Source organism: Pelodiscus sinensis, chromosome 1 (assembly GCF_052426305.1).
Source record: "Pelodiscus sinensis isolate ZL-2025 chromosome 1, ASM5242630v1, whole genome shotgun sequence".
In the NCBI taxonomy this organism is placed as follows: domain Eukaryota; kingdom Metazoa; phylum Chordata; order Testudines; family Trionychidae; genus Pelodiscus; species Pelodiscus sinensis.
In genome coordinates, this window is record NC_143052.1 from 210,563,409 (window position 1) to 210,589,245 (window position 25,837).

Consider the following 25,837-nt stretch of genomic DNA (forward strand, 5'->3'; position numbering starts at 1 on the left):
TAATCTCCCTGCTTTCTTTTAACACATTATAAGTGCCTCCATCTTGGGAAAACTAAGCTTCCACCACCAGGAGTGGCCCGAGGTGGGCTGCGGCAGCTGGTGCCCCAGGCAGAACATGCGATTGGCGCCCCCGCCTGCAGGGCCGTCAATGGACAGATGTCAGCATCGGGCACCCCGGGCGCCGCATTTAAGATGGTGTCCTAGGCAGCAGCCGAGTCCGCCTATAGTCACGGGCTGCCTCTGTCCATCATCCAGCTTGCTTATGGAAGAATCCCAAGCACAGCTACAGTGGGGAGAGGGCTAAGCAGCAGTTCTGCAGAAAAAGACCTGGGGATGAGTGGATGAGAAGATGAATAGGAGTCAACAGTGTGCCCTTATAGCCAACAAGGCTAATGGCATATTGGGGTACATTAGCAGGAGCATTGCCAGCAGATCTATGGAAGTGATTATTTGGCACTGGTGAGGCCACATTTGGAGTATTGTATCCATTGCAGAAGAATGTGAACGCATTGGAGGAGTCCAGTGGAGGGCAACAAAAATGGTTAGGGGGTGGAGCACATATCTTATGAGGAGAGGCTGAGGGATTTGGACTTATTTAGTCTACTTAAGAGAAGAGTGAAGGGGGATTTGATAGCAGCCTTCAATTACCTGAAGAGGGGTTCCAACGAGGAAGGAGAGAGGCTGTTCTCAGGGGTGACAGATGGCAGAACAAGGTGCAATGGTCTCAAACTGGAGGTCTAGGTTGGCTATTAGGGAAAACTATGCCACTAGGAGGGTGGTGAAGCACTGAAATGGGTTACCTACAGAGGTGGTGGAGTCTCCATCCCTAGGGCAGTGTTTCTCAAAGTGATCCACGGACCCATTCTGAAAAAGCTGCTACGGGGCCACTCTGGTTTGTTTACTTACTGGCTCTGCAGCCACGGAGCCTCACTGCTCCCATTAGCTGTGGTTTGCCATTTGCAGCCAAGGGGAACAGCGGGAAGCAGAATGACCTGGGCCACTACTTCCTGCAGATCCCCTTGGTTGCAAATGGGAAATTGCAGCCAATGGAAGCCATGAGGCTCCTTGGCTATGGAGCCAGTAAGTAAACAAAGTGGAGCAGCCCAGTAGCAGTTTTCTCAGAGTGGGTCCATGGACCACTTTGAGAAACACTGCCCTACAGGTTTTTAAGTCCTGGGCTGACACAGCCCTGGCTGAGATGATTTAGTTGTGACAGATCTTGCTTTTATGATCATAACCCTCAGCTTTTATGATCATACCTTCAGCCTCCCCTCAATGACCTTCTGAGGTCTCTTTCAACCTTATGATTCTGTATTTATGTCTTGCTCTTCCAGGAACTAGGAAAGCAAAGATGCGGTGACATCTGGGTTTGATGGAAAAGAGTAAGAGGCATAGAACTGTGTGTGCTATGTGCATCCATTTTTATTTAAATCCCTGCTTCATTGATTACGTCGGTATGTCTAATTTACATGCCTCAGTCGGCAGAGGCATGTAGTCTAGACATGCCCTTGGAGAGGAAAGAACAAAACCATTCCAGCCAGGGATATGTTACTTATGCCACAGGTATCAAATGCAGCAGACTTGTGAGTAAGTCAGCAGACATCCGATCTTTGCCACTTGCAAGGGAGAAATCAACAATCAACGAGACTAGAAGAATCTCTGTACAATATCCAACTCATTTTCCCCATAGCCCATTGCCCATCCCTCTCAGCTGCTTGTGGCTCATTCATCCCCCCTAAGGCCCACTCTGCCCCTCGCTTCTATAGGCCCAGTGGAAAGCCAGACTCAGCCTAACTCAGGACGGTATAGTAGTGAAGCTTGAAGGTGAGTCTTGGGGCATCTGTGCTACTGCTGTAAAAGTTCCACTGCTGCCACCCTTGAAGTGCCAGAAGCAAGTGAAAGGTGAGCAGGTGTGGGGAGGCTCCTTTGAGTACGCACTGAGTCACTGGCCAAGAAGAGCCGGGACGCTAGCACCACCTGGGCTGGGAGAGATTCGAGATGAGCCCTAGAAAGGGACAGTCCCTACCTAAGATGAACTGCTTCCTCAAAGATGCTTGAGGATCCCTCCTGTTTGACTCTTCTTTCTGGGGTCCTCAAGCATCTTTGCCCTGCCTCTCCCCACTCTGTGTTAGGAAAAGTCCATTAAGTCAACTGTAGATAGGACAGGTGTATTCCAGGGTCTACTGCAGGGATCTCAAACTCCCAGCCCATGGGCCATCTCCTGCCCCTGCAGAGAGTATGAGGGAGCCTGACTGCTGCTGCCATTCCACACCAGGCCCCACCTAAAGTCAGATCCTCTGAGAATGGGTGCCGTGGGGTGGGGAGAGGGCAGGGCAATGGCAGGAAGGGGCAGGGCTTGGGGAACAGTAAGGAACAAGCCCGCTGGGATTCCCAGGCTGGATTGCGCAACTGCTCTGGCTGGGGATGACCTGCAGGCCTGGAGTTTGAGATCCCTGGTGTATTGTGAGCTAAGGGTTCCTTAATGAGCCATTCGACTTTACTATTGACTTGTGCCCTGTCTTCATGTACCTTGTGGGCAATACCACAAGAGCAAACAAACATACAGCACAAAGCTGGAAAATGAGGTACAGGTTGAACCTCCCAAATCCGGGACTCTCTTGTCCAGCAACACCTGTGATCCGGTAGGGCCACTGATGTTGCTGGACCAAAGAGCCTCGGAGGCCAGGAACAGGAGCCAGCCAGGAGAACGCAGGGCTGGGGAGCCCTGGCTGGGTCAGCAGCGGCTGAGCCAGGTGGTAGCTGGGGAGCCCTGGTCCCTCATGGGAAACCCCAGTGTTAGTGGACCAGATAGGGAACGGGGAGCCCCTGCCCTATCCAGGCAACCCCCGGCGTTAGCCAGGCCAGGCAGCAGCTGCAGAGCCCATGGGAACCCCCAGCAGGTGCAGGACTTGCACAGGCAGTGGGGTGGTTGTGGCCAGGCGGCCTCTGCTGGGGAAACCCAGGAAACACATGGCAGCAGGCTTGAATGACTGGGCGCCCTGGCCAGGGAGCCCCCCATCACATGTCAATGGGTCCAAGCAGAGCTGGGGAACTCCTGGCGGCTGCAGAGCCAGGCGGTGGCAGGGGAGCATTGGCTGGAGAGCCCTTTGCAGAGTGTCCCCACGTATTGCAGCTGGTATAGAGCATGCTAGACCTTCTGCGCTCATGCAGAGATGAGGGAACAGCACTACAAAATCCAGCAGTGTTTAAAGGCATACTCCTACATCTCTTTATCCCCTGCATTCCTAGTCTGCTGCATGTTCTTATCTGAGTCATCCATGTTTACAATATTCACTAAATTTCCCCACTATAAAAATAATTAGCATAGTTAGGGTGAAATAACATTGAGAAATAACTTCTATTTAAATGTAGTTCAAGAGCACATTTATAATTTTACTGAGTCTGTTTCCTGTACTTAGTATTTAGATATATCCTAAAATGAATCCTTTACTACCATTTCCTGTTATTGGAATATGATATGAGTATTAATGACATTCTTCCCACTTAGGTAAGCTAGTCTTTTTTAAAGTACTGTATATATATAGAATCATTATAACAAGGACATTACATTATGACATCAATTTGGGAACTATACGGAGTTTCCATTTCCTGATATTGAAAATTTTCTAACTGCAGCAACCTTGCTTCCAGCTCTCTCCTTACTAAGTTCCCCGTCTTTGTGAATCTCGAGTATTAGCTGTTAAATAATAGTTTTTGAATATTTGGAAATAAAAGGCTATCTGCTTTCTGAACATAAATACTTCGCATATAATTTCTTTCCTGCCCAAATTAAAGAAATAGTACCCTCTTCTTTGTCACTTGGTAAGGAACTGCCATAAATAAACAAATGAATGATGCCACATGGGTCATAAAAAAGTATGTTTTCCCCACATCCCTTCCTCAAAGATAAGAATACTGTACAGGCATGAACTACAATATTAAATAATTAAATAAATAAAATAATTGCAGGCTCTCTTTTAAACAGTGGCACAGAAAAGAATTTGGTTTAGGGGATTTATAGCATCACTGAGATGATTTGCATTGATATAGTATCCTGACGTGAATTTTCCCTAAATTTGGGATGCAAGTAGAAACGTACAGGTAAGATCCAGAATTGGTTTCTTCAAAGCTAGAAGTCAATTGTACAAACTCTGGTTTTTTTACATTTCTTCTTAAGGAAGATTCCATGAACCCCTATGTGAACACCTCTTTTATGGGCCAAAAGGTTCTGTGGTTAAAACAAATAGAATGGGGAAGAGAGAGAACATAGGGTAGGCTTTTCGTAACCCACTGTCTATATTCAATTGAAGATAAATAATTTTTGCACACCAGTGTTGTGTGGCTCTATACAATTTTAATCCAGTTTATTTCTCTTCTCAAATCATTAAAGTGGCATAGAGGAAAATCTTTTCAATCATATCAAAGATCTTGTCAGGAATAGCTACAAAGGCCTTTTTGAGTTCTTGTCTGACTCTAGTTTTTGGATAACAGTCACCACAGACTTAGTATTATCAACTACATAATCTCTTCCTTTGACAGGAAATAATTATGTGATTTATGACTGTTTATAGTCTCTCTGCCAAGATTTTTGTTAGCAGCTTGCAGTCACAGTTAATTAAAGTCACAGGTCTATAACTCCAACATGAAGTATTAACAGAATTTTAACATAGTATTGCAGAAACACTTCACAGATTGAGAAAGGTGCTAAAGAAACAGTAAGTAAGAATCTTATGTGATAAAACCATCTAATATTCCCTAAACTGGAAATAAATTGGCCAGCTTTTCAGGCACTGATTTCCATTTTTGCAATCACAATTCTCTTGGGATACAATTTATGTCAGTACTGTCAGGAACCATGGAACTGAGTTTTTCCCTCGGGTTATCCAGTTTAGCCTTTAGGTAGGTTAATAAGACCAGCTTGGCTTTAGCAAAACTGCTAGACTGGCTGGCCAGAAGGTCTGGATTTAAGTTCAGCAGCAGCACCAAAGGGTTATCTGCTCTTCAGTGCTTATGTCTACAGTTCTGAGTGGGTCTAGCCTTGTTTTAGTCTGACTTAGCCCTGCTTCCTTGCCAGACTTCCAGCTCTGGTCACTATCTCCTCTTGGCTTGATTCATGGTTTTTAACTCTGGCTCTAATCCCTAGGTCAGACCACCGATAGCCTAGTCTTGACAAATAGAGACCCACTCCTGCTAATTACTATGAATGAACAGATGCTTAGCTTGTCTCTAATACTTTGCTAGATTGGGTCATTAGGCAGTCAATTAACAATTTTCACAAATTACCTAGTGTGAATACAAATAATGAGTAAAAACTGGGTTGAAAACCTTCCTTGAAGTGCTAGCAAGACTTCTGATATTTTTACACATATTTTTATTTGTACAGCTGATGTACCTTTGGCTCTGACAGGATACTTAAACCAGTGTTTCTTAAACTTTTTGTCCCATGGCCCACGTAGGTCAATGCAAACCTTTCCACGGACTACTGGTTGCTAATGGAAATGCACCATTAATTACATAATTATGCCCGAGCCATTTTGCTAGTGCTGCAGCTAGGAAGAATGGTTTAATTTCAATTATTAAACAGATCAAGTGTTTTAACTTTTTAATGTTAATTTATCAAACTTCATTTTAAATAAAGTAAAATGTTAATTAGATGTTTCCTTTATTTATGGTGGGGTGGGGAACATTTTTTGTGTCAGGGACCACTGACCCACAGAAAAATCAGTTGGAGACCACACAAGTGAGAAGCAAAACAAACAAAGAAATCAACCCTCCAAAAAAACATCCAACCTTCACTGATGTGGCCCCCAGCTGAGACATTTTACTCCTCTGGCACTCCAGCCCCACCAAGGGAGGGGGAAGAACAGGGTTTCCCATAGACCAGATTTACTCATCTGGGGGTTTCAGGGTTAGTTGATTTTGTGGACCCCCCCCCCCCCCCCGCCCAGGTTCTGTGGTTGGGACAAAAATGGGTTTCAATGTACAGGACAGGGCTGCCAGTGAAAGGAATGGGAATGCAGGATCTGGATAGGAGATGGAGTGCAAGTGGGAGTGAGGGTGTGAGGTCTGGATAGGAGGAAGGTTGCTGGAGCAGGCTGGGAGTAGGTGTCTGGCCAGGGGGAAGGGTGCAGGGGCAAGGGAAGGTGCAGTGTGTGACCAGGAGGGAGGGAGCAAGAGCAATGGTGGATGCAGAAGCAGAGTGGGGGTAGGTGTCTGGCCAGGAGGGAGGTGCAGGAGCAAGGAAGGATGCAGGAGCAGGCTGGAGGTAAAGTGTCTGGCCAGCTTGGAGGGTGCAGGAGCAGGTTAGGGGTGCTGGGGCTCAGCAGGGTAGTGGTGCATGAGTGTGTAGTAACCATTTGATTTTTGTTTAGGGTCAAATTTTCCAATTTCCACCAAGTGGGCTGGTGATGTGGGCATCTGGGCATGAGGGGGTGGAGGGCACTTACTTGTCTTTGTGCCCCACACTGGTCCCAGGTACAGTCTCCGCTGCTCCCATTGGCCGGATTCTGTTGGAGTGCCAGCACCGGGTTCCTGTGGGGGTGGGGAGAGAAAGTCCTGAGTCTCACTGCGCTATCTGGTTCATGGGGAAGAAGTGCTCTCCCTCCACTTCCCTCTAGTTGGGGGAACAGCAGCATACCTGCCGGGAATGGGAGAAGAGGAGCTCTTTTTCCCTATGACCTGGATCGTGCAGTGGGGTTTGGGGCTTTCTTTCACCTCCACAGGGGGAAGGAAGCCAGCACGGGTGCTGCAGCCTTGCCTTTTCCCGGTTGTGTAGGAGGAAATTCTGGTAATCTACAACATGGGTACGCTATTTTGGAAAAGTAAAAACAACAACCTGGACTCCATCTTGGCTGCCCTTGTCATCTTCCCATGAGGGTGTTTTCCCCCTCTTAGCACTTTCTCCCTCTTTTGACATTTTGGGAGGGAAGCTAGATAGACACGTGACCTTGGTTCTGCCCAGCAACGGCAGCTTATTTAAGGACTGCCTCTTTGGTTCTAAGGGGCTGCCCTTCTGAGTGGCAGAGTCCAGATCTACTTAGAAGTGTACGCCAGCACCACACAGACAGGTTTTGATTGCGGGAGGGTGAACTTACCTGCACACAAGGGGTATGCTACTAGCTGATGACATACACACAGCCATGATGGCATAGGGAGGAGAGTGGGCTGACAATCGCTGGAGCAAATCGGACACAGCCTGATTGTCCTTTACCCTGTGTTACCATCCAGAGATGGGATCTGGAGCTGTCTTACCAGTCTGAGGGTTCTCAAGCTGCAGGATATGGTAGTGATTTCATAATCCTCCACTTCCTTACCTGGGTCCTGTCCTGGGGAAGGGAACTCACCTGAGTCGCAGTCAGTGCATGTGTAACTCCCACACCTAGACTATGTCTACACTGGCGGGTTGTTGCGCCAGAAATATGCAAATGAGGCTAAGTGTGGAATATTGCCGAGCCTCATTTGCATAACTAATGAGCTGCCATTTTTGTGGAAGAGGCTCTTGCACCAGAAGGAGCTGTCTACACTGCCCCTTCTTGCGCAAGAAACACCCTCTTGCACAATGCCGCTACGCTGATTATTTTCAGGAATAAAATAATAGGTTAGGCGCCAGCTAGCTTTTAGCTCAGCGGGTAGAGGCACCTATACTCTGCTTCAGAGGTCCCAGATTCAAATCTGCATGGTGGTGATTACACGCAGCCTTTTGTTACTTACTTTTAGTTATGGTGGTCCATGTTCTTTACCTTTAGGTTTACCTTTCATTTACTTTATTTGAACTGTTAAATAAATGCCCTGTTTGTTAGCACTCACATTCTATCCAGTTTTATTTCTCCTAGGGGGCTGAGACAAAACCCAATGATAGAAGTGGGTAGGAAGACGTTCCTTTAGACTGGTTTGCTTTTCAGCCAGGCATACCAGTCAACAATTCGAACACCAGCATTGGCTTCCCATTGAACCAGGGGGTGGGATGAAAGAAAACCCAGAGCCTCGCTGCGCGATCCGGCTCATGGGAAAGAAGTGCTGCCTGCATGCGGCTCTTCCCCCAGCCGGGAGAGGCAGAGGGGCAGCACTTCTTCTCCACAAGCTGGATTGCCTACCAAGACTCCAGGCTTTCTCTTCCCCCCTCAGGGGGAAGCTGATGATGGTGCTCCAAGTGTGCAGAGGGGAGGGCAGGGGAAGGCGGGAGGGTGAGGCTGCAGCACCCTCGAAGCTGCCCTTTGTGTGGCATCTCAGGTGGCTGGGGTGTGCTCAAGCCATGGACCCAAGAACTGCCATGAACAGTTGGTTTCAGCTGCGGCAGCTGCCACAACCTGACAGCCAGTGGTTTGTGGACCAGCACTGGTCCGTGGTCTGGCGGTTGGGAACCACTGATCTAGATGGTCAAACACTTGTCTCACCCTAGTTTGTGATTTGCTCTGGATCTTAAGCAGGAGATAGATGTTTGGACATGTAAAGGAAGAAGACTGTGTAGATGCTCAGAAACAGAAATTTAGACACTGAGAAAGCTTTTAATCTGACATTTTATGCTCTTGAGTTTAGGTGCTTATAGGGTTCAGAGAGAATTTTGTGGATAGCAGGGGAGCCAAAACTGGGTGCCTAAGTTTGTTTTTTGTGGATTCCACTGCAATTGTCTGAGGCCTGCTTGCAAATTAATTGGTGTTCGAAGAGAAGAAATATTTTCATAGAAACCTACCATGCTGACCACAATTGTGCTCCAAATTCCAGCAGGTTTCTAACAGTCTCTCAATACAGTTTGGAACTGAGTGTGAACAGACCATATTTCAGTCACATATGGATTAGCACTGCCAACCCAAAATGTTCAAAAATCTTGTCAGCTTCCCCCCCCCCCCCAACAAATCGTGAGATGGTCTTAGAAATCCTTAGACTCTAAAACAATAAAAAGCTGGGTTGACTTCTGGTTTCTGAGGTTTCACAGTACACCTGGTTCATGTTTTCAAGTTCTTCTTTGCAACTATGAGTGAAGATGCTACTCTTTTTTTTAAATGAAAGCTGAAATTATCCTGGAATCTCTTGAACCTTTAAGAACCCTCCTCCCCCACAGTTGTGAATTTGTGCTAGAGTAACAAGAGTTGCTGGCAATAAGTCTCAGAGGGGTAGCTATGCTAGTCTATATCTACAAAAATGAGGAGTCCTATGGCACCTTAAAGACTAAGGCTACGTCTACACTACAGGCTTTTTGCGCAAGACCAACTGTTCTTGCGCAAAACCTTGCAGAGCATCTACACTGCACATGCATTCTTTCACAAGTAAATTTACAGTACAGCATCAGAAAACAGGGCTTTTTCCAGAAGAGTTATTCCTCTCCCCATGAGAGCTCTTCCACAAGAAGGCAGTATAGACAGGCAATGGCCATCAGAGCTTTCTTGTGCAAAAGTGTCCATACTGCCATGAACGCTCTTGTGCAAAAGCACATGGCAGCATGGACACACTCTTGTGGAAGATTTTTTTGCTCAAGAACCCTTCCTCAAAAGAGCTCTTGCGCAAGAAACCGCCAGTGTAGATGTAGCCTAACAGATTTATTTGGCTATAAACTTCCCTGGGAAAAAACCACTTCCTCAAATTGCAAGAGTCGCCAATAGCGGCCAATAACTGGTTGACATAAGTTCAAAAATATTTACAGGGCCAAATAAGATCAGGGCCTTAAGGTAGGCTGAAAAGAAGGAAATAAATTGATGCAACACCGGACCCCAGCTGGACAGAGGATGCGGGGCTCACTGGGAGGCACTGACTGCAGCGGGCAGGGTTAACACGGGGCTGCCGGGAGAGGTGCCACCAGCAGGGCGAGGAGTAAAGGGCACGTGCAAGGAAGCAGCGGCCCGTGTACGGCTCTGCGCTTGCGCAGCTCGGCGCAGCCAGGGCGAGAGCAAGCCAGAGCGCTGGGTGAGACGGCCTTGCGCAGGGGGGAGGGGCGGCAGCAGCAGCAGCGGACGGAAGGCGCCAGAGACCGGAAACAAAGGAGCGGCGCTCTGGGCCGCTGGCGCTGCGTGTCGATGGTGCTGGAGGACCTGAGCGCTAGCTGCGGGCTGGGGCGGCGGCAGGATGCGGGCCCTCGGGTCAGTGCGCGGGCCGGGCAGGGACACAGCACGAGCAGTGCAGGGACACAGCCCGCCCGCGGGGCTCGGCAGGGCTTCCGGGCGCGGCCTGTCGCGGGGAGGGGAGGTTGGTTCCCCCCGGGGCGGGGCGGCGGAGTCGCGGTGCTGCCTGAGGAGCCGCCGCTCCCTGCCCCGGTGCCCGTAGCGCTGCTGCGCGGGGGCGGCGGGCGGGGCTGCAGTCGGGTAACGGGGCGTTGCGGCAGTTAGCACGGGGCTGCAGGGCGCCTCCGCCCCATCCCTGCGCTGCCCTCACTTAGCCTGGCGCTGGGGCCCTTTGAACCACGCAGACCCGATTGTTGCATCGTGATCGGGCAAGCTACACAGCAGGGCTGCCCAGCGCCGGGTCAGGCCGCCTACATATTAAATTAGCTGCTTTGTAAATAGCACGTGAAATTTTTAAGACTGAAAAATGCGTTTTTTCGCCGTTAATGCTGCTTGCTTCTTGTTTTGTTTTTGCATTTCACTCAGCTTAGACAATGAAAGTGGAAGAGTTAGTTGTTTGTCACTTCCCGTTTTTAACCTCATTTTCCAGTTGTGAACCTGAGTTGAAAACACTGGAGAGGAATGTTTAAATCCAAGCCAGCTGTTCTAACTGAAATGCAACTAAACCAAGCAGGCAGATTTTGAATCCTTTTCTAGTAATTCATGTCGCTACATTCTACTCTAACTTATACCCTGTGCAACTCTGTAGATGCCAGAGGGTGGTACAGAGTGTCTCCGAGGCCAGAGTATTATCTTAAATATTGTTTGTTTTTTCTCCTAAAATACTTGCCATTGCACTTTAAAATCTTGTAGGAATGTGGACCGAGTTAAGCAACAGGTCACCTGGGGATTGTGCTAAAAGACATGTCTATTGGAGTCAAAGGCAATCTGTGGTATAGGATGTTTCCACCATTAACACTAGGGTAATTCCCAGTGCAATAGTCTCCAAACTTTTTACAACTCACTCTCTTTCCCCCCTTTGCATCTGTGTTCACACTTCCCTGGGAGCCTTGGGCCACAGCTGTGGTTGGGTGTTGAGGCTAGAGCTGCAGCCTGACGAGCCCAGGGCTGAGCTTTGGGCTGCAACTAGGGATGTATGCTTATATCAGGTAGTCGAGTAGTAACTCAGCTAGTCGCTCCCCCCCACCCCCCGCCCTTGCTGCCTCTATCAGAGAGGGGCAGCAAGGCAGGGGAGCAGGAGCTGGTGCTCGGGGAGCCAGCTTAAAAGCTAGCACTGTGTCCGCAGGGGAGCATGGGAGGTAGAGACATAGTGGGGAGGTCCAGCTGTGAGCCAGGAATCAGCTGATTCCTGTCTAGTTCCCAGTCCCAGACACTGTGCCTCTGCCTTTTAAATGTATTAAAAGCCTCCAGGGCAGAGGCAGCAGGAGGGGGTGGAACTGGCTTGCGCCCAGTCCCCCTGCTACGCCTCTCCCTTTTAAATGTATTAAGAGCCTGGCACCAGGCTCTTAATACATTTAAAAGGCAGAGCTGCAGCAGGGTTAACTCCTGGAGCCAAGAACTAACTTTGCTGCTGCTTTGTAGTTTCCCCCCCTTATTCAGTAATTGAGTAGTGGATGGAAATTCAATTAAATGCAATTTAACATCCCTAGCTGCAGCTAGGACAGATTTGGTCCCAGCAGTGAGGCCAGGTGTGGAACTGTGGCTGGGCTGTGGATGGGGGCCAGGGCTTGGAATAGAGCTGTGGTCAGGGACTGAGGCTGTGGGCTGAGTTGAGGTCATAGCCAGGACTGGGATGCTGCAACTGGTCCATGGTTGGGGCTGGCAGCTGGGTCAGTGACTGAATGCAGAGCTGCTGGCAGGATCTGGGGCCCTGGCTAGGGCTGGGCTGGAGAAGAGCTGGTGGCAGAGCAGAACTGGGTGGTACTCCCTGCCTACTGTGCCCCCCTCCAAGAATGTTTCTCTCTTCCCCCCCCTAGGAAGGCTAGCTCCACAGTTTGGAAACCATTTAAATATTTTTACTGTCCTGTTAGTTAAATCAGGCAGGTGCAGGGGCTCCAGTGCTGTGGAGATAGATGATATTTATATAGCAGAGGGGTAGCCATCTTAGTCTGAATATGCAAAAGTGGCGAGGAGTCCTGTGGCACCTTATAGACTAACTGAAGTGTAGGAGCATAAGCCATGCATCTGACAAAGTGGGTCTTTGCCCACGAAAGTTTATGCTCCTACACTTTAGTTAGTCTATAAGGTGCCACAGGACTCCTCGCCGCTTTTGCAGATGTTTATATAGACAGCCCTCCCCTGCCCACCTGGCTGAGAACCCATCTGTTTTTGAAGTGAACCCCATTTTCTGCAGGTGGTTGAGGGACAGGCAAACTCTGTTTCTTGACAGGACAATATGAGGGATTGCTGTGAGAACTGTAGCATGTATAGGGACTATTTGCCTATTGAGATTAATATGGGGAACATGTAAGTATAAATAATTTATTTTATCAGCTTATTAGAAAAAGCAGTGTTGCCTTGTGATCACACTATGGAACATGATGTCAGGTCTCAAAAAAAATCTAGCAACTTTGGTGCTGACTCACTGTGTAACCTTAAGGAAGTCACTTAAGCCCAGGTCCTCAAAGGTATTTAGAGTCCTAACTTCAGTTGATTTCAGCAATGAGTATCCACCCTAATGTTAAGCAACTTGTGCTCAGTGAGACTATCTGACCTGAAATGACATCACTTTTTCACTAGGAATATCAATGTCTCCTTTGTTGTTTGTGTTGCTTTTCCAAATTAAAATCTGTCTTTCTGCAATAAAACAAAACCTTTATTCCACTGAATTTTACATTTTCCCTATTAATGTTACATTAAATTATTTAAACTCATGTTCACTTAGTAAAAATATTAACTACTTCCAGGAATCTCAATACTTCAGAAGTGTTGCTATACAGGCAGTCCCCGGGTTACGTACAAGATAGGGACTGTAGGTTTGTTCTTAAGTTGAATCTGTATGTAAGTCGGAACTGGCGTCAGCTGCTGCTGAAACTGATCAGTTTCAACCGCGGCTGAATCTGGACGCCAGTTCTGACTTACATACAGATTCAACTTAAGAAACCTTGGCGTCCCCAAGTCAGCTGCTGCTGAAACTGATCAGCGGCTGATTCCAGGAAGCCTGGGGCAGAGCAACTCTGCCTCGGGCTTCCTGTAGTCAGCTGCTGGTCAGTTTCAGCAGTGGCTGACTTAGGGACGCCTGGGGCAGAGCAGCTGGGGTACTGCTGGGTTGCTCCAGTAGCGCGGCTCCTCGGCGCTACTGAAGCAACCCGGCAGCATCGCAGCTGCTCTGCCCCAGGCGTCCTGATTCAGCCGCTGTTGGTCAGTTTTAGCAGTGGCAGAATCAGGACGCCTGGGGCAGAGCAGCTGGGATGCTGCCGGGTTGGTCCGGAGCAGCGCTGCAGGACCAACCCGGCAGCCCCCAGCTGCTCTACCCCAGGGGTAGGCAAGAAAAGCCTGGTCTGCTGGGGGGGGGAGCACTAGCTGCACCCCCCCAGCAGACCAGGGAGATGGGGGTGGTGGAACCGCCCAAGTCCTCCACGGCTTTGCTCCGTCTCCCTGGTCTGCTGATCTGGGAGACGTGGAGCAAAGCCACAGAGCACTGTGGCTTTGCTCCCCGTCTCCCTGCAGACCAGGGAGACAGGGAGCAAAGCCTTGGAGCATGCCCGCAGGGGGACAGCCCAAGCGCGCTGCAGCTGTCCCACTGCGGGCGTGCTCCCAGGCTTTGCTCCCCATCTCCCTGGTCTGCTGGTCGGGAGACGGGGAGCAAAGCTGCGGAGCACGCCTGCAGGTGGACAACTCAAGCGCGCCCGGGCTGTCCCGCTGCGGGCGTGCTCCAAGGCTTTGCTCCCCATCTCCCTGCAGACCAGGGAGACGGGGAGCAGCTTTTCTCGCCCCGGAGGATGGGGGTGGCGGATGGACCGCGGCGCATCTGGGCGTCCCGCCGCTCCCGTCCTCCAGGGCGAGAAAAACCCTGTTCGTAACTGCGGATCTGCCATAAGTCAGATCCGCGTAACTCGGGGACTGCCTGTATTTATATTTTATAAATGAATACATTGAGGCACAGAGATGTTAAGGCTCAGATCCACCAAGGTATCTAGGCTCCTAACTTCCAGCTGCAATCTCTCTGTCAATCAAGCCCCTTTAAGGTGCCTTAGATGGCCACCTAACCTCATTAAGCACTTCTGCAAATATTGGCCATTGTTTATAAGTTTAATTGACAGCTTCTTTCAACACAATGTTATGAAGAATTCAGCAGTTTCTTCTGTGGGAAAACAACTTTTGGCTTTACTACCCTCCCCGCCTTCAAAATATTTTCACCATACAAGTAATGAAAACTTGATCACTTTTATTAATTCCCTGAAAATGTCAATTTGTAGTTCAGCATACTCTATATATAATATGTTAAAACTCTTGTGTTGTTTGCTTCTGAAAAAAACCTTATATGAACATGATGAAATGAGTCTCTCAAATAGTGTATGCCTTCCTCATTTGTTTTCACTGCATTCATTTTGAATGATACTTAATTTCTTTCTTGTATACAGATGGTGTACTGTAAAGAAGTCTCCTTTTCTGGCAAGAGCACTGACATCCATGACTAATGGCTTCCAATCTCTTGCAGACATGTCTGAAGGTAATGTAACTGGTTGAATTTTGAAAGATCATGTAATCAAGGGGTTTTATTCTTTCTTTTTACTGTTGAGTGAAAAGCACTGTCCTGTCCTTATTCATTACTAAGTTAACTAGTTTAATGTTTTAATAATACAATGTTAGGACAATATATTACTACTTCAATCAAGCATAAGACATAAAGTAGATATAATGACATTATTCTGCTCTAAGTTAGCCTACTTGTACTCCAGAGCAGTGTTTTTGGCATCTGGTCCATTTTGGTGTAAGTCTTGCATTGTTTTGCCTCCCTTTGTTAAACACATTCTTTATGCCTTATTTTGTAAATTTGTGCAAGCACAAATGATTAAAACTACCTAGTCTGTGAATATTCCATTCTAAACATGTTTTCTAATAGAGTTTTAGCAGAATAATAAAAAAGTGGTACTTTCTTAGCTATCTTTTTTTTTTATCCATTGCTTTCATGTGTTCATTATTTCTTTCAACTGTTATATTATTACATATCTGCTTCTTATGGTCTTGGAGTTTCTAGCTAGTTTTGTCCAATCAATTTTTATCCTCCCTAATTTGTCTTGCCTGCTTGTCTACAAAATTACACATTGTTTGTTTCATTTTGTCTAGTTATTGACACAGATCAAGAACCCACTGTAGTTAGGATGTAAACCAGCTTTCTGATTTCTTGACAACCTTTGAAAGCTGTGTCAACAACACACAAAGCAGAAAAGTTCCCATTTTACAGTGTCTTACAACAATATGTAATATCTATTTCTCTAACAGTATTATTTAGTGTAATTCATATTATTTAAGACTTAATTTCTGAGTTCCTTTTGTTTAAAATTCTTGTTGGTGTGTTGAGCTAATGGTTAACTGTGTACATTCAGCATAGAAACACAGGTTCAGGATATACATGTGTTCCTTTTTTCCTGGAAAAGCAGAAAGCTCATATCCATTTTATAGACAGGCACCTTTCCTTTTTCCCTGAGGATGCATTCTTTATAGAGGCTTACTGTAAGGTGGTGACATGGACAATGGTGAAGGATGGGTGAGAAGAGGGAGAGCAAAGTGAGGAATAGAATACAAATATCTACCGAACAGCTGCCAGGTTTTTATAAATTTAAAAATTATATATGAAAATCCTTCAATCAGATCTGAACTATGGATTATGAGAATTCACACCAGTATTATTTTATATTAATCAGTCATCTAATAAATATGAAACATGCCGCATTCATGTTTTAATTTTAAAACTAAAGTAAATGCAAAGAATAAGTACGGTTAGGCAGCCCAACAAATAATTTTAAAAGCAACAAACAAAAAAGACACAAACGGACAGCATTTTTTAAGTACATCAGAAGCAGGAGGCCTGTCAAACAATCAGTGGGACCACTGGATGATTGAGGTGCTGGACGAATGCTCAAAGAACACAAGGTCATTGTGGAAAAGCTAAAGACTTCAGACCATGTTCCTTGGGGCTGCTCACTTGTGTCAGTTAAACATGTATACATATTTGTAGGATCAGGGCCATCTATTGCAAGCTCTTTTGGGTGGAAAGGGACTATTGTCATTATTGGTGCTTAACAAAAATTAATACAGCAGCATGCTTTCTTGTTAGCAGCATAACTGATACATTAATTTGAAATGTACAGTGGCAGCAAGTAATGTACACCAACTTTTAGTAGAGATGTAAAATGCATAGCAGTATATCTTTTGACTGTATGGGAAGAAAAGCACTAACTTAGCTGAGTTTGACATACAAATATGTTAACTGAAAACTATGTACAGTAAAACTCCATTAGTCCAGCATCCAATGCTCCGGGACTCCTGATGGTCCGGCACCATCAGGAACCCGGAAGTGCTGGGGCAGCCGGACAGGCTTCCCCCCTTCAGCTGCCGCTGAAACTGACCAGCAGCTGAATCGGGAAGCCGGGAGCAGAGCAGCTGGGGTGCTGCCGGGTTGGTCCGGTAGCGCTGCCCCTCGGGGCTGCAGGACCAACCCGGCAGCACCCCAGCTGCTCTTGGGGATGCCTGGGGCAGAGCAGCTGGAGAGCTGCTCTGCCCCGGGCTTCCTGGAATCAGCCACTGATCTGTTTCAGCAGCGGCTGAATCGGGGACCCCTGGGGCAGAGCAGCTGGGGTCCTGCCCGGTTGGTCCCGCAGCGCCGTCCTTTGGCGCTGCGGGACCAACCCGGCGGCACTCCAGCTGCTCTGCCCCAGGCGTCCCCAAGAGCAGCTGGGGTGCTGCCGGGTTGGTGCCGCAGCCCCGAGGGGCAGCGCTGCCGGACCAACCGGGCAGTGTCCCAGGCGTCCCCAAGAGCAGCTGGAGTGCTGCTGGGTTGGTGCCGTAGCGCTCTATTGCAGGCATCCCCGATTCAGCTGCTGCTGAAACTGACCACCAGCGGCTGAATCAGGGACTCCTGGGGCAGAGCCTGACTATCGTAATGGGGGACTATGAGGGCTCTGGGGTGGCATCCCCTCCTACCCCACTCCAGACCCCTCATAGCCTCCCGCCCCCTTCTGATAGTCCGACATATCTGATAATCCGGCACCCCCTGGGTCCTAAAGGTGCCGGATTATCGGAAGTTTACTGTAACTGAATGAAGACAAGTTGGATACTAATGTGCAAAGTGGAATTTGAAGGGGAAAAATAACTAGACTACTCATGATTAGAAGTATACTCTTTTTTTTCTTGATTTATTGTGGTACTGATTTTCTAACTTGTTTTTTCCACTCCCTAGGACACTTACCCATTCATGTGAATAATGGTGTGTAGTGGTAATCAGCATGCATTTTAATGTTTATATAACTGCTTCAAGCCTTTCTTGCTACTATTCACTTTAATGAGGATCTGTGACCAACACAACAATTTTCTTTATTTACTTTCACAAGTAATCCATCTTGTTGTTATAACTATGACATATGAATGGTTCCAGTTTTATTGGTAGAAATATTTTCACAGGACACATATACGCTATGCTGATTGATAGAAGAGCATGCTAGATAACTTGTATTTTTAAAAAAAATCTGCTGTTACTAATACAAAAATATGTATTTTAAGGCACAAATCTTGTGGTACATATACATGTAAATTTCTCATAGACAAAATTCTTATTTAAGTCCAAGTAGGAACTTCAGGATTTGGCCCTAACGGTACAAACAGATGAATGCTCAGGAAAGCCCTCGTAACACATTTTTCCAACATAAGTGCCTGAAGTCATGTTCTGATATTCATATTTAAGAATGTAAGGAGCCTTACTTTTTCAAAAGTTTTGAGTGTCCATATCTTCCAGGAATTGTAACCAATTAATACTCTTGAAGATTCAGACTGTTTATTTAGGACCCTAAATATGGATTTTGAAGCCTAACTTTAGGGACTCAGTTATGAAAATATTTGAATTGGTAGTTGAAGCAATGTTGATAACTTAAAGAGATTCTACTTACAAACTTTTGTCCGCTTTTCATTAAAAACTTAAGCCAAAAGCCTAAAGTTTAACTTACAAAACCTCATTTGATATCAGAATAAAAACTTTGAATTCAGATGTTCTGAGTACCTGCAACTCCTACTTAAATCAATAACAAGGTCTGCTTAAAAATGATGGCCCAGTATTGCATTTTGTTTGGGGTATCTTACTATGTAACGTATTTAAAACTAATCGCAAGCTTACTCTAATTTTTAATAGAAATTAGATTTCGGTGCCTTCAGAAAATCCTGTTAACAGCCTCGGCCTCTAATTATCTCACATTCTCTAGTGTGGCCATGTCAACACATACTGGGGGCACTTTTTTAGTGAGTTTAGTGAAGACCCACTAAATCAACAGCACAGTGCGCTCCTGTTCATTCCTGTACTTGATGGGAGAATGTTTCCTGTTGATGCACTGTGGTGTAGACACCAAAATAAATCGATCTAAGCTATGTCAACTCTTGCTATATTATTCATGTAGCAGGATTAGCATACTTTAGGATGACTTACCACAATAGTGTAGACAAGGCCTGTTTCTCAACCTTTTTGATTCGAGAGACTGGCTTGCTGTTTTCCTAAACTTTCTGGCCTTGTCTACACTAAAGGTTACTTAATTCTAATTTACAGTGCTCTGAGGTGTGACTAATCTACACTCTGGAACAATGTAAGATATCTCGACCTAAGCACCAGTGTAGACAGCACTATGTTGATGGGAGAGTTCTTCTGTTGACATATCTATGGCCTCTTGTGGAGTCTAGTGTTCTTAATCTGACAGGAGAGTTCTCTTCTGTTGGTTTAAAGCATCTCCACCACAAGCACTACAGTGTCATACCTGCATTGGTGCAGCTATTCTGCTGTAAGAGCGGTGTTGTAGATGTAGCCTATGCCAGGGATATCTTAGGAAGTAGCACTGGTCCTTGGACCAGTTGCTGGGAGACACTGTCAAGTGTTAGCAGTGCAGATAGAAAGCTATTTTCAGTACTCTACTCCAAAGAGCCCTTTTCCTGTGTGTTGTGCAAAAGGTTCTATACACACTGAAACATTGGAGTTGGTTTTCCTTGCTGCCAGCTGTCTCTGAGACTACTTTAAATTTCCATTTCTTCAAACTGAAGAAATCTGTATCTTGCTATTATCCCTTGTTGAGCCACCTCAGCTTTCAATTTTGTTGCTGCTTACTGTTGTCTCTTGACCTAAGGAATGCATAGTATTTCAATTTATGCTATACAGCTTTAGTGATTTTTTTTTTTTTAAGTTAAAAAGCCTTTTCAGGTTTGAGTGAACACTGTTACAAAGAAACGCTAATGAGGGCTTTGAAACTGAAGTCACTTTATTAATATGCTATAGAATGTTGTGATCTTACAACGTTTGTCACAAAGTAATTGCTTTAAGGAATGATTTACTAATATTTTCTGTTCCTAAGAGATTAGAGTGTGTAATATAACAAAACAGTCAATCAAGTACGAACGTTTACGTAACATTATTTCTAATTACTTGAAAACTGTTAAATGAAGATGGGAATAGGTAAATAATAGAATTTGTTTGGTGAATGAATTATAAAATATTATTTGGTTTTAAACCTGAACATTGGAATGGATTTGGTTTGTCCACATTTTGATAATATTCATTATGCATATTTATCTTTTACATTTTATGTAATCAGAAATAAAGTGCTAAGCCTCCTAACGTGCAAACACTTGGGCATTTTAAATCTGAATAGTTGCACAAAAGTGAATGGGACTACTTGCATGTGTAAATCTTTGCAAGATTGGGGCTTAAGTCATTAAGAGCCAGGGCTCGACAAATTCTGGAAAACCCTACTCGCCAGACAAAAAAGGGACTCGCCACCCTCCGCCCCCAAAAAGTGTTTTTTATAGCATAAATTCCTAATAAGAATAAGAACAGTAATTACTAATAAGTTATTAATAAATGTCACCCAAGTTATTAAATATCTTATAAACCTCTACTTTTTCCCTCTGCTGCCATGTCTCCTCCCCTTGCTCCATCATCTCCCCTGGTGCCTGCTGCCCCCCAACCCCTCACCCTCCCCTGCTGTCCTGACTCAGCCTTCCTGAGACCCACCCCCTCCACCAGCCCTTCTCTCCCCCCTGTGCCCACGCCTCCAGTAGCCCCACTCTGATCATGTGAGCCACCCCTCCTCATCCCCTCTTCTAACACCTTCTTTTACACATCTGCTCTGCCTCTCTTCTCTGGAGCTGGTCCTTCCCCTGCAGGTGTCTGCCCTTCTGCTTCACCCCCTGAACCCTCTGGCACTTGCACCCTCCTGGTGCCTCCCCCTTCCCTTACCCCTGCCCCCTTTGCTCTCTTTTTCCCTGATGCCCACCCCCTCACCACCCTCTGCCCCTGTTCCCCTCATACCCCTGTGCCCTCATATATGACTTGCTCCATCCCTGCCTTCCTCATGCCCATCCCTTCTTTCTAGCCTTCTCCCAGCACCTCCCCCAGTGCCCTTACTCTCTCCTCTCCCAGCATCACACTGTCTCCCCTCCCACTGACACCTCCCTCCTGCCCTTTACCTCATTGTCTGCACTTGGCCCTCTGGCATTTGTCTCTCCTGCATCCCTGTCCCTTGGTGCCTTCCCCTTTCCTCTTCTTCTTCTCCTGACCTCCTCCCCTCCCCTTTCCTCCCCTTAGCACAAGCCCCTTCCCCATATTTTTCCCCTCCCCACAGTCCAGTCCAGTCCAGCCCAGCCCCGCCCCTTCCCCAGGCCCAGCTCTAGGTTTTTTGCTGCCCCAAGCAAAACATTTCTGGCCGCTCCTTCCCCCCTTTTTTTTTGTTGTCTTTTACACGTTTGCATTTTGCATTGAGTTTTTTTGTTGTTGTTTTTCATTTTTGTCCCACTATTTTAGCCCTGTAAATAGCAAATTGCATTTTCATTTGTTTTTTTTCTGTAAAGGCAAAGGAGCTTCAAGTGAACTCCCCCTTTCACTTGCTGCTGGACCACAGCAGCCTTTTCCCTGCCCTGTCTAGCCCCTCCCTATGGACAAGCACCCCATTACTCCCGACCCACAGGGGAAACAGGGTGCAGGGACAGCACAGAGCCAGAGGGGTGCAGGGAACAGTGGTGGGGGGATACAGGGGTGGTGTGGGGAATGGGAGGCACAGAGCCAGAGCGGTGTGGGGTGCGGTGGAGGCACGGGGAATGGGACACGGGGAACAGCAGGGGCAGAGGGATCGGGGCCTGGGGCAGTGCAGGGAACGGGCAGCACAGAGCTGGGGGGGCAGGGATCGTAGGGGAGCATGCAAGGGTGGTGCAGAGCCAGAGAGTCACAGAGAAGAAGGGGAGCAGGGATGGTGTGGGGAACGGATGGCGTGGAGACAAAGGGGTGCGGGGTGGGTGCAGTGAGTCGGGTGGTCGGCCAGGAGAGGTCTCTCACCGGCGAGGGGGTTGGGGCCATGGCAGGACTGAAGCCGGTGGGACGGGGCCTGGCTGCGCCACAGCCAGCTCCCGGGGCCACGCAGCCAGAGCCAAGCTGCCACAGCCCTTTAAAATCAGCAAGGCCATGTCACGCCAGCGTCCTGGTGTCTGCTGGCATCCCGCCCTCTGGCTTGTACCCCACCTCCTCGCGCTGGAGCTGCACACAGGCAGCCTGGCGCTGAGAATCACTGTGCTTTCCCATTCCTGGTGCGCTCTGCTTCTCCGCCTGGCTGGTGGATCGGATGGGGCCGCGCCGCCCATGGTTAGGGCTTTGGCCAGCCCATCACAACCACCTACCGGGTCAGTTCACCCCTGCACTCGCCAGCTGATAAAATCTACTGACCGCGGGCGAGTGCATTTGTCGAGTCCTGTTAATAGCTATTGCCTGACTCTCTTTACAATTAGAAATTGCCACAGCTTTCTCTTCAAATCAAGGCACAGAAATTCTAGGTGAAAGCATTCTTTTTTTTTCAGTCTGAAGAGTTGTACAGATATTAAGCCTTATGTGGTTGTAGCTGTTGTGAAAGTAATGCTGCTTTCTTTACTCTACTGGATATTATGACAAGTTCACTGCTGGCTCCACCAGTGGAATTTGATTGATGTCAGTGGAGTAGTTCTTATATAACCAGGCTACTGATGAGGTTTCATTTAAATTGTAAGCAGTTTTTTCTGGCTGAGGTTTACTGGTGTAAAATTGGTCATTAAATTTTCCTTAATCCAAAATATACTTCTGACAGTTGTTGGTGCCTATAGCCTTGAGTGTTCAATCTGGAATGTACAAAGCCAGACTCTAATGCTTTTAATTGGTTTGTATAAAAAATGTGAAGGATCATCCGCTGTGCTGTGCTGTCAGTGGCAGAATTTGTGTCTTGCTTGTGGTTTTTTATACAACTATGCCAAACTAAAACTCACAGCATAGAGTCTCTAGATTTGAGTAGATCTAGCTTCAAACTGGCAGACCCAAATGAGAAAAGTGCAGAACTGTTCATCTGCCTCTACAATCTAAATTTAAAGAGAGCTCACATCCTCATGCAGGCACTAAAGCTGTTTCCCTGGTGCGGGCAATAGTAGATATACTAGTGTAGATAGGCTGCCTGTGTAAACTCTGCTAGAGCTGGATTTCTACATGAATGAAGATGAGTCTCTGCTTGCTAAAGCCAGTGCACTGACCCTTCCTGTCCTCATTTAATTGATTAAAAAAGATAAATCTTCCTTTTTTTTTTCTCCACCCCAGCTGCACTGTTCACTTTTGGGTTTGTCTTCCCACTTCTCAGTCTGTGAATTAGCCAGGATTTGTTTGTGTTTAGTTGAAATGGCCCCATATTCCAATTCCCTAGGTTGATAATGATTTGCCACATTTTTCAGTTATTCAGAGCACTAACAACTTTTTCCTTTTGCATTAGTAAACTTTCTGAAAGAAAATTCTGAAAGAATTTTCTGTAGATGCTATCTGTACACAACTGGTTGTAGAACCGTTTTACTAAAATAAAAACAATCCAGGTTAATTACATTATTAATCTGTGGGAAGTCTAGTTAGTTTATCCCAAGATCTTGACATACCTAATAAACCCAGCAGTGAAGTTGGCCAACAATGTCTGGTTTTCAAGCTACTGTTTGCATGACTTTGCTTGATCCTTCCTATTCTTGGGATAAAGATTTCACCTTTTAGCATCAGGCAACTTCACATTTGTCACTTGACTGATTTGCTTTGATTTTGTTTCAGTGCGAAGCAGATTGAGGGCTATAGTGGGAGCTTCTACCAACTGGAGGTACAGTGTACATGAATGTGTTTTTCTTTAATTTCTGATACTTTTGAGAGAGTTCACCTTCACAGCAATGACGGCTAACAGCAATTATATAGCTAATTGGTAGGAAAACACTTGGCTAAGGCTGAAAGAAGCAAAGAAAACTGAAGGTTTTAAAATTGTAAATTAGTGGCTAAGGTTTGAAGTGGCAGCTCATGTAGACATACTTGAGTTAGCTTTGGGACCAGAACTGTGAAACTACAGCAGCGTATGCTTAAGTGCTGGCTAGCGGTGTAAATAATTACCCAGGTTTCTGGGCAGACTTGTATAGCACTCTGAAGCACGTGCAATTTTATCTTCTCTGCTGATATCCACAGTAGCCAGATTAACCTAGTTCAGGTATGTTTATGTGAGCTGCTATTATACTCATTGATTGCAGTGTAAATATACCCGAAGTATGTTGTAATGAAATTTTGGTTCATGAATCTCTTGTGGAAATCAGTGCCATTTTACATTACAAAATCATTCTTATACAGCTGTCTTGTTTGTGTATGTAGGGTTTATAATATTTTTGGGAATATGAACATAGGGTACGTCTAGACTACGTGCCTCTGTCGCCAGAGGCATGTAGATTAGGCTACCAGACATAGGAAAATGAAGCGGCGATTTAAATAATCGCCGCTTCATTTAAATTTACATGTCTGCCGCGCTGAGCCGACAAACAGCTGATCAGCTGTTTGTCGGCTCAGCGCGATAGTCTGGGCGCGCGGGTGTCGACATCAAAGGTATTTGTCGACCACCCAGGTATACCTCATCCCAGGGATGAGGTATACCTGGGTGGTCGACAAATACCTTTGATGTCGACACCCGCGCGCCCAGACTATCGCGCTGAGCCGACAAACAGCTGATCAGCTGTTTGTCGGCTCAGCGCGGCAGACATGTAAATTTAAATGAAGCGGCGATTATTTAAATCGCCGCTTCATTTTCCTATGTCTGGTAGCCTAATCTACATGCCTCTGGCGACAGAGGCATGTAGTCTAGACGTACCCATACTCTTCTTACCCAATGACTATAAAAGTTGAGAGACCGTTTACATCAATGCTGGGGTGTGTGTGTGTGTGTATATATAACTATTATATATATTATGATATGATTCAACTCATGTGGAATTCAGTAGAAATAAATCGACTCTAGTTGGAGTTGGATTGGGTCTGGACCACAGAACATGTACAAGATTGCCCTCTACTTAATGCATCAATGTTGCTGATGTGAAAAGTCTACATGTAGCTTTTACAGAGTGATAAAGTGGGTTGTAACATTTTTGAGGCAGTCTATTATAGCATTAAATGATTATCCTATAGTATTAACTGATTGTGCTTGATCAGATGTTTAGTTATTCAAAAATAGAAGAGTTCCTTTGAGAACGTTTGTCATCTAATAGTTGATACAAATACTCTATTTGTGTATCATATTTCAGGAGCAGAATATTGAAGATTTTGAGCAATATTATTTCCTTATAATACCTGATAACATAACTCCTAATATAAAAACTAAATATGGAAGTGTGAATTTTTCTAAAATTTTAGAGGTCAAAGTCTGGTTTCATTGAAAGCAATAGAAGTTGTGCCATTGACTTCAATTTGTCTGTTTAAAAAGTGCAATGTAGGGGAAGGGTAGAGAACAGAATATAATTGGATCTTGTTCAGTTGCTGCCTATTTATAGACTGTTGAATTTGTACCCGTGACTGTCATTTCATTTAGACTTATCCTTTAAACTTTTGCATTTTCTGTGAAATATTTCACTGATAGTCCAACCTAAAGATAAATCCTCAGGAACTAAAGAATAGAGTGTCTTTACTTTGCAATTTGGTGTGTTCCATGTCTGTACAACTGTGTAATTTAGAATGTAAACCCTTTGGGGTAGGAACTACATCTTCCTGCTTTGTGGATTCTGATATACAATAGGATCTGTTTTAAAAAAAAATAAAAAAATTATGAAATATTACTTCTAAAGCAGTGAAAGTTTTTTTTTTTCATTTCCACTCAATGTGAATTTGAATTTTTTTGGTTTCTTTCACTAACATGTTTAATAACATCTTGTAATGTTTTTGAAAAAATTTCAAAATAAGTTTTGGTTAGGGGAAATGTTCTCTCTGCTCCCCATTCTTTCCACTGAAAAATGGGTAGAGTGTAAATGTTTGAGAAAATTGGGGGTTTTGCAAAACCCCATATTTTGGTTGAAGAGATAGGAATTGTCCAAAAAATTCCAAATTCTTGTTAAACTTGTGACCAACTTTACAATGTTGCATAGAACTCTACTGTAACATGCACAAAAGGAACATGCTGCACATTTGTGAGTGATACAGATCCATTTTGTGCCATAGATCCACTGTGGGATTTAAAAGTAGTTTCATGTGTATGCTCCATGAAACAAGTTAACATTTTAGAGAATAATCTAACAGATGTATAGACTTAGTA

At 45.8% G+C, this 25,837-nt stretch overlaps 1 protein-coding gene across 4 annotated transcripts in view; it reads left to right on the forward strand.

The window, feature by feature from the left end:
• The first annotated feature begins 9,912 nt into the window (after window positions 1-9,912).
• The window catches only part of ACOT9 (acyl-CoA thioesterase 9), a 38,004-nt gene continuing 22,079 nt past the window's right edge, over window positions 9,913-25,837 (forward strand). The window contains exons 1-4 of one of the 4 annotated variants that reach the window (XM_075913313.2): window positions 9,913-10,070; window positions 14,636-14,724; window positions 17,455-17,481; window positions 23,338-23,383. In XM_075913313.2, coding sequence (XP_075769428.2) covers window positions 10,057-10,070; window positions 14,636-14,724; window positions 17,455-17,481; window positions 23,338-23,383 — 176 coding nt within the window. In that variant the 5' untranslated portion in view covers window positions 9,913-10,056. The remainder of the gene's footprint in view (window positions 10,071-14,635; window positions 14,725-17,454; window positions 17,482-23,337; window positions 23,384-25,837) is intronic. The other 3 variants (XM_075913310.2, XM_075913311.2, XM_075913312.2) reach the window with 3 other exon arrangements.